The sequence below is a fragment of the Cannabis sativa genome, chromosome X (genome assembly GCF_029168945.1).
Source record: "Cannabis sativa cultivar Pink pepper isolate KNU-18-1 chromosome X, ASM2916894v1, whole genome shotgun sequence".
NCBI lineage: Eukaryota > Viridiplantae > Streptophyta > Magnoliopsida > Rosales > Cannabaceae > Cannabis > Cannabis sativa.
This window is the reverse complement of record NC_083610.1, coordinates 21,918,619-21,928,042: the sequence shown is the minus strand read 5'-3', so window position 1 is coordinate 21,928,042 and position 9,424 is coordinate 21,918,619. Positions and strand designations below refer to the sequence as shown.

Here is a 9,424-nt window from a genome sequence, read left to right as displayed (position 1 = left end):
CTGAAGTAAATGTTTTATATTTGTCAAAAAAAAATGATTGTATTTATGTGAATACAACTAAAGAATCATTAAAAATGATTATTATTGATGCAATTTTATAGTGGGTTTTGAATATCCAAAAAGAATGTTAAGAAAATTGCATTGAAACATCAAAGTATAAGAATAACAGTGAACATGACTAATGTTATTTAAATACATGAGACATGTATTTATTGTTCATCATTCCCTGCAGAGAATGATACGAATTGAATTCAACTACTTTTAAAGATTGTTTGTATTAGTCATGTTACTATACATTGTTATTACTTGCAATGTTGGAAATTATTACATGTGACATATATTAAAGATCAAATTTTGCATACATCTTGGAGATTATGCAAAAATTGTATTCATATATTCTTTGAAATATTGTTAAAGAAATTGTTGAGTAATTTCTTTTTATATATGAACAAGTAATAAATTTTTAAGAAATTTATAATAATGTTCTACTTGTTCAACGTCATTCCCCGAAGTGAATGTAATGATTTTAAATAATCAATGGCATTGTTTGCTACTCAAATATTTCCAGAAGAAATTGGAAACAACCAAAAGATGAAATACCACACACAATCAAAGTGCATGAAATCTATATATCATGTGTGGAATTGAATAATAGTGGTCGCGTACCTGTAGTACGGACACACTTATAATCAAGATAAAAGTATACTTGATTATTTAATAGAATGTGAATTGTACAAACTTATTGTACATTTAGAATATTTAAATATCATTACCTAAAGAGAATGAATAGACATGAAATTCTATTTCAAAGAATATAGATTTCACATATATTGGTAATGCCAGAAGCAAATTAATATATACATATTTTATTATTTCTTGAAATCAATAGTTTCAAACTATTGTTGGCACAGGATATGTATATATATAGTTACTATATAATTCAGTTTGCATATTCCCAAAAGTGGATATATAATTTACTAATATTTGTTAGTGATCCAATATAATCAAAGTGATAAAGAATCACAAAATGATTATTTGAAAAGCTTCCTGAAGAAGTCTTACATACAATTGCTACTTGGAGTAGTAAAATATATTTGTATGTACCTAGATGTATAACTTTTATCTAGTTATGAAAGCGATAATAAATAACTTATTACATGTACTTGTTGTACATTTAAATATATAATATATCAAGTCATGATAATTAGACTGATGAATAGTCTATTAATAAATTAGACGACTTGTTAAAAAGATATCAGGAAAAATAAATGATATGTTATGGTTATATATATTTGACCATTACAATAACATGATGAAGTTGTCATGTATCTTTTAAATTATACACATCATTGAATTGATGATAGTGATTCCTGAAGAGTGTATATGTTTTGGAGAATAATATAATTATATTATTCGTGTATATAAAAATGAAACTTGTAATGATTATGTTGTAATGAATTTACATTACATTTTGAAAGTTTCATTGAAATACAAATTATAGTGAACCTGAAGTTCATGAATTGAATTATTTTGACATGATCAATCATATGCAATAAATTGTCAAAGAATTTGACTAAATTTTGTTGAAGAACCAGAAGATTCTTCTCATTGTTATTTATAAGGCTCAAAAGAAGAATGTACATATATTTCCACATAGAAAATATTTAAATTATATTTTCTTAACAATCTTGAGCCATTGTTAGATTTTTATTGCATAGTTTCTTATCGATGTGATAAGATTATATAATCATGCATTTACAAAATGTGTAAATTTATGTATTTCTAATTATACACGTATGACTCATTCTTAGAAATGAATTAAGTTCATAAGGATTGAACTTGAAACTGAAGTTTATTGAACCTGAAGTTCAATGTCATATAGTATATATGAGTTTAAACAAATATTGATTCATTGTGATATACTGAAATCCCTACAGGTATATTAATATTATTAGATATCACAATTTTTAAAAATTCTCTCGATCAGGGGGAGAGAAGCAGTTGGGATCGATGATAATTTTTGAAAAATGATCCTTGCACAAAGTATATAAGAACAATATAGTTCAAAATGATATATACCAACTGCAAATCAATATTATTCAAAGTTGAGATAGAATGAGTTGAAAACGCCTGAAGCGTAAATGAACAATGTAAAAATTATTAATAAATGTTCATTTGATTTGCCCTAAAGTTGTTAAATCTAGAGGTACTCATGGAGATACCTTAATGTTATAAAGTATTAAAATGATAACCGTGATGAAAACGGTACTCGAAAAGACTCCCAAGAGAAGTTAGACATAACACATTTCATCATAATTGAATCCCTGAAGTGATTCGTTATAGGTACCTATAAATGATAAACATATTTGAAAAATATGTAATTTAAAGAGATCTCTATAAGTTATGTCAATATGAGAGGAAATTATCATTTATTGAAATTTTTGTCGACAATAAATATTGAATGTTTGCATATGCAATAAACTAACATGAGATAGCAAGGATCATGGTATTAGATTTGTCGAGAATCATCGACTTACATTTTGATTTTTGGCCAAAATATTATGACGCAATCCAGGCAAATTTACTCACATAAAGTGAAGTAAGACCTGTAGGGTGTGCAAATAAATATTTCTAATGAGAAATTTGCATATATGTATTTGTACATAATGAATTGTTGTACAAAGTTTGCATAGACATGAGATTGATTGAAGTAAGGCTTAAATATTGATAAAATATAATCATTATTTGATTATAGCCTGGAATATATTTTATGAGGATTTATAAGCGTCACATAAATGTTGCAACAAAAGATTATTATTTGGAGCTCCTAATATAGTGAGAATTTGAAATAAGCCTTATCTAAAAATTCTAGAAGAATTTAATACATGTCTTAAGTGATATAAATTCTAAGTCGCGCGCACTATATGACAAAGATCTTTGTATGAAATAAAGACATGTAAGTAAATTATTGTTTGAAAAATACGTATGGTTGTCTATGCAGTATAAATATGTAAATTATATGTTGTGATAGACTCTTGAAGAGTTTTTGATTAATTGAAGAACAAACTTTTATTTCTTTTGTATATCGAGAAATATTAAATGTATAAAGTTTGTTCATTAGTATTGAAGTCCTGAAGTACTTCATATGTATTAAGAATTATAGATATATGATCATTTGATATGAAAATTAAGATCATACAACAAGATGGAACAAATATATGGTATTGGAGTACCATCATTGTCACAAATGAAATTTATATTATCATTAATGTGTTATGTTCATATCTACTTGAAATGTTAAATTTTAGTATGAACAAGATTGTATATACACATGAATGATACAATTAGTTGGATAAAGACTAATGTTCCACGAACCCCTCATCTATAATTTAGAAGTCCATACATACTCTGGAAGAGTTATAGAAAATATATGATCAAAGATTATATATTGTGATATTTTAAAAGTGATAACAATAATCTTATGAGATATATTATCACCAAAAGAATTATGGATCATATGTGCATGAGGGGGAGACATATTCATGTTGCACTCTTTTTCCCTTAGTTCAGGTTTTGTCCCAATGGGTTTTCCTGGCAAGGTTTTTATCGAGGCAACTTGCAAATAATTATGAATATGAAATACATATTGTACTCTTTTCCCTAGCTCAGATTTTGTCCCACTGGGTTTTTCTGGCAAGGTTTTTAACGAGGCAACTATAAATCATGTTAACATACTTGCATTTTATGAAGCAAGTAGAGAATGTGTGTGAGTGAGAACATTGACATAGCATATTTAGGAAACATATGGATTGCACTCAATAAAGAAGTATCAACCCAAGCAATTCTCTATGGATAATACTGCTTGCATCGTTCAACTAAAAGGAGGTAAATTGAAGGAGATAGAGTTAGAACACATTTCACCAAATTCTTCTTTATACGCTTCAAGAAAATGCATATTGGTGTTCAACATATTCAATCAAGTGTCAATCTTACAAACTTATTCACAAAGCTATTACCAACATCAACATTTGAGAAGACGGCAGACAAGATCGAAATTCGTCGATTAGAAGATCTCCACAAATGCCTAAATGAGGGGGAGTTAGTTTACACTATACTCTTTTTCCTTGAACCAAATTTTTCAGCAAGATTTTTAATAAGGCAGTTATATTATGGACATCCAAGGGGGAGTGTTAAAATATTATTAATTATGTGGATGTCCAAATCTTTTATTTATTACCATTAATTGTAATTAACATTACTCTTTTCTTAGTTTCCCTTTTTCTTAGTTTCTTAATATTTCACTCTTGTATTTGTATAAATAGGGGTTCACCCCATTGGAATAAACAATTCAGAAATTCTCATTCACTTTCTCTTTCTCTCTTCATCTTCTTCTTCTTTCTTCTCATCTACTTTATATTATTTTATATTATTTTATAACACATCTATATTTCAATCAACAAATAGTAATAGATATATTTCCCCCTAAAAAAAGTGGTAAATCTATTTAAAATTAAAGTATTTAAGTAAATATTCATTTCCCAATTTCATTTTCACAATAGTATACCTAATCACTACATAATTAGGTTTTAACAAATTTTACATTTATGAAAAGAGAACATCCATAATAGGACGTGGCTTACACAAAGCCTCCAATGGCACTAATTTAGGCATAGTGAGTCCTTTATTTTCACTCATATCTATTTTCTCCTCACTAACTCTCTCCCACTCAAAACATTGGATCAATGACCCCAATGTAAGGCCCACTACACGTTGGGCCAGCCCAATACCAGGACAAGACCTTCTTCCAAGCCCAAATGGCATTAGTTTATACCCTTCACCATTCTCACTACCTTTACCAATATTTTCAAATCTTTCTGGCTTGAAAATTTCTGCATCTTCCCATAATTTAGGGTCTCTATGTATAGCCCATGCATTAACCAATACAATCGTGTCACGTGGCACGTCAAATCCACTAATGGTGCAATCATTGGAGGAATAGTGTGGCACAAGGAGTGGAGCTGCAGGGTATAATCTTAGGGTTTCGGAAATAACATTTTGAAGGTAAGGTAGTTTAGAGAGATCTGATTCGTCTACTAATTGTTGTTGACCAATTTGAGAGTCGAGTTCATCTTTGAGTTTTTGTAAGACATGAGGATGATTTAGCAGATTAGACATTGTCCATTCTAGTGTCACGGCTGATGTATCAGTTCCTGCCAATAGTAATATCTAAAGAAAAAAAATATAGTTATTAGAGCACTCATAAGTCACAATTCTATTTTTTAAAATATATTACCAAAATAAAAATCCTTAAAAAGTTGTACTTAAATATTTATTGTTTGATGACAACAAAAGTGTATAAGTAATTTTTTTTATTAATTATTTATATAAAATATTTAATAATAGTTAGCTTACAACAAAAACTATGCTTTCTAGTAAATTTGAATCCGTATGCAAAACCAGAAGAATTAATGAACAAGTGACATATATAATATATCATATATATAAATAATAATAAATAAATAAATAAATAACAATAATAATTAATAAAGTTGTAAATAAATAATATGCATGCAAGCAATAATATTTTTTATTTTGCTTAATAAATTTTTTAAAATTTACAAATAACCTTAAATAACACTATTATAAGAAAACAAATGACAGACTAATAAACTCACAACTAAATGAATAGAGATATATACCAAAACTTTACCAAAAATTTATTGTTTCCCACATAATAATAATTCAATTGTGTATATACATAATTCATGTTTTTCAGAATAATAATTTGTCTAATTATTCTTTTCCATGTGCAAACTGTAAATTTATATAAATAGTATTTATTTTGGACTATCAAGATCAAACAATAATTTTATCCATCTAATAATCTCAAAAATAAATAAATAAATAAATAAAAGAAAATCAAATAATCCAAATAATAAAATAAAATATAGAAAATAATTAAATTATTTATTATTATTATTACCAGTACGAAGCCTTTGATAATTTGATCAGTGTAATATTCAGGTTGAGACTGTTGAAGAGTGAGTAAATGATCAATCATAGTATTCCGATCAAGATTACTATTCTGATCATCATCATCATCTTTCCGATTCCGATGCTCATCGATCAAACCCTGTAAAAACGAGTCAGTCTTCTTCGCAAGCTTCTCAATTCTCTTCTCATAACTATTCGGAACCCAATTCAAAATCGGCAAAAAATCAGCCTGATTCCCAGCTCCGCCGTTTTCAAAAACGGCTTTCATAATTTCCCGAAACTTCCGGGCTTCCACGTCATCAGTGACGTCATCACCGTAGTAACGTTTCCCCGCCATCATTCTCATCACGATGTTGAAAGTCAGCTCAGTCAACATCGATTTCATCTCAACCGCTCGATCAGTACTAGACGAGATCGAACGGTTTATCTTTCGAAGTAACCGGTCGATCTCGTCTTTACGGATGTTGAGTAAGAGATTGAGACGGGCCGTGGAGAAGATCTCCACGGCGCCGATCCTGCGAAGATTTCGCCAGTGGTCGCCGTATGGGGCGGCCACTATGGTTGTGTAGTTGTAGCTTATGTGTTTGCCCATTAGTAGTGGAGGACGATTGGCTAAAACGATGTCGTTTTTGGTGAAACATTCTTCTACTGCCGACGGGGACGATACGACAACCACGCGGCGCGAACCGAACCAAAGAGTGAAAACGTCGCCGTATTTGGCCGAGAGAGAATGGAATATTCTGTGGACACGTGGCTTGAGGAGGTGAAGATGGCCTATTATGGGGTATGAGGGTGGTGATGGTGGTAGATTTTTGTAGTGTTTTTTGTTTTTGGTTTTGATGAAGAAAATTAGGATGATTATGGTGATAAAGGAGAGTGATCCGTAAAGGAATGGATCTTGAATTTGATCCATTTGTTTTTGTTTTTGTGTTTTTGTTTAATTAAAGATATATATGTTATATGAATGGGTGATATTTATGTATATATATATAAAGTAGTGGTTGGCGTGCGTTGGGTATGAAATGATCAGATTGAAAAATATTAATTGCGTACGAAAAGAGAAAGAAAAAAAAATAGTATTATATTGGTGTCTAAAATTTTTTTTACGTGTGAATATTATTGGTGTACTTTCGGGTCTCATATAACTAAGGGTAAATAGTGTCATAAGAATTTAAAATTTTATGTTTGTAAGCGACAATATAAATTCACTGATTTTTTTAACGGTATAAGTACTCAATGTTTATAGAACTGTAATTTTCTTCTTATTATCTTAAACAGGACACGTATAAGACTCAAATTCTAGATTATTTGGTCTGGACGAAAATATGTAGTATCAGTTACTTCTAATTTTTTTTAATAAATTTAGGGAAATTTACATGGTATACTAACTTTTGTCATTTTTTTACAAAAACACTGTCAGGCGGTATTTTTTTACTTTTTACTGTATTTTTTTATAAGTTTCATACTGCAGTATACTGTGTTAAGTTTTTACTGGTGTTCTACTAGTGTTTTTCAGTTGTTCTACTGTTGTTTTGAATTGTTCTGATTTGTGTTTTACTAGTGTTTTACAAAAACACAGTATTTTTGAAAATATTTCCGTATGATAGTATTTTTGTAAAAGTTAACCAAAATTCCAGTATTTTTGTAAGTTTCCCTAAATTTAAAACGGAGCATGTACTGACGAAAATAGAGAAAAATTACAGTTTATAAACATTGGGTACTTATGCCACTAAAAAAAATCATTGGGTTTATGCCGCTTACAAACTCAAAACTTTGAGTACTTATGCCGCTATTTACCCTATAATTAATGTAATAATTTTTAAAGATTATTATTGGTGCCCAATAACACATGTGAAAGAAAACTTAAATCATGTGACATTAATTATAATATTTACCCTTTAAATTTTAATAAATACTAAATCGTGTTATCTAAATTTTTTTATGTTGTTAAAAATTCTTTTAAACTATTAAAATAGATAGATTTAAAGATTTTTATCTATTTATATTCAATTTTTACTAAGACGATCATGTTCTCAAAATTTTTATTAAGGTCAAAAGTCATTTAGTATTTGAAATAATTGAGATAAATTTTTAATAACCTGAAATATTATTCGAGAATACGATTTAATATATATTAAATTTTAACAGCGAAAATTTCAAACCAAAACGTAATTCTAAATAGTTTTTATTTTATTTTTTATTTTTTTTAGAAACAGAAGGTTTCAATTTGGACCCGTTCCTTATAATTAAAGAAAAAAAATATTTTCACACTTATAAGATTGATGTTTAAAATGTTTTTTTTTTCTTTTCTTTTTCTAGTGGAAATATGGGTTGTCAAGTACTTTGTGGAAATGATGTGTATGTGGAACAAAATAAAAGTTGAGTAAACGAAGACTTTGTAGACTAATTCTTATCTTTATTTGACTATTATATGAGCACCTATGAAAATTTGACTTCTTTATCTCAAGAAATATATCTTTTGTATATAAAGTATGGAGTATTGTTATGTCCCATTAAAGTATCTCGTATTAGTATGAAGTGGTACTTTATAATTAATTAAGAATTTTTATATAATTTTTATCAATATAAAATAAATAGAATTCAATATTTAATTACATTAATAATAATATTAGATCTTACGAGAGTGTTAAACTCTATAAATGTTCTTTAATATTTCTCAAATATTAAAGAACTGCTAAAAGTAACTTCAAGCGCAAGTATTACAAGATATATTATCTTACTTTTCTCTTAATATATGTGACAATTTTATGACCGGCCACATGGCAATTAATAGAGGTATTCAACAAAATTTACAAATCGCCCAAACCAAACCGAATAAACTGAGAAAAAATACAACTCGAAATAATACAATGAAAATCTAAACCACTCAATAAATATATTGAGTGGTTTACAAATTATTCTAAATCGCCCAATTAACCCGAATTAAACCGATCTATATTTTTTTTTTAATAAAAGTGTATATATTATATTACATAAATTACATTTATTAGTTTAACTATTTTATATTTAAAGTTTGGACATTTTAATGTTTAACTTAAAACTTAGACTTTATAGTTAATAATTTTTATCGTATTTGGATATAAAGTTAAAGTTTAAAATCTATACCATATCATTACTTTTTTTATTATTATTTTATTTAATTATTTTATGTTTACTCAATTATAATTATCTTATATTAAATGTCGTAAAATTAATTTAAACTATAGTATTTTTTAACTTGAAATACAAATAATATATTTTAATTCTTTTTAAATCTAATTATTTAAATACTAGAAAATAACAATAATAATTATAAAAAAAAGTAAGTAAAAAACGATTTGGACGGGTTAACCCGACCAAACTGACAAAATCATTGGACAGGTTGAACTTTTCTAATTTTTAATTGGGCGAGTACTTACGATTAAATATT

General features: G+C 27.7%; 1 protein-coding gene across 1 annotated transcript; it reads right to left on the bottom strand.

Annotated features, from left to right (window-relative positions):
* Positions 1 to 4,503: 4,503 nt before the first annotated feature.
* LOC115702757 (isoflavone 3'-hydroxylase) lies at positions 4,504 to 7,104 on the bottom strand. Its single transcript, XM_030630192.2, has 2 exons — positions 5,984 to 7,104; positions 4,504 to 5,226 (listed from the first exon to the last, which is right to left on the bottom strand). The coding sequence occupies exons 1-2, from the start codon at positions 6,905 to 6,907 to the stop codon at positions 4,603 to 4,605; spliced, it is 1,548 nt and encodes a 515-aa protein (XP_030486052.2). The 5' UTR covers positions 6,908 to 7,104; the 3' UTR covers positions 4,504 to 4,602.
* Between the last annotated feature and the right edge of the window lie 2,320 nt (positions 7,105 to 9,424).

Excerpts from the sequence above, each read along its gene's own strand:
- LOC115702757 (XM_030630192.2), bottom strand. The coding sequence starts at position 6,907 with ATGGATCAAATTCAAGATCCATTCCTTTACGGATCACTCTCCTTTATC. Across the intron at positions 5,227-5,983 it reads TTATCAAAGGCTTCGTACTG|ATATTACTATTGGCAGGAAC; the intron begins GTAATAATAATA and ends TTTTTTCTTTAG.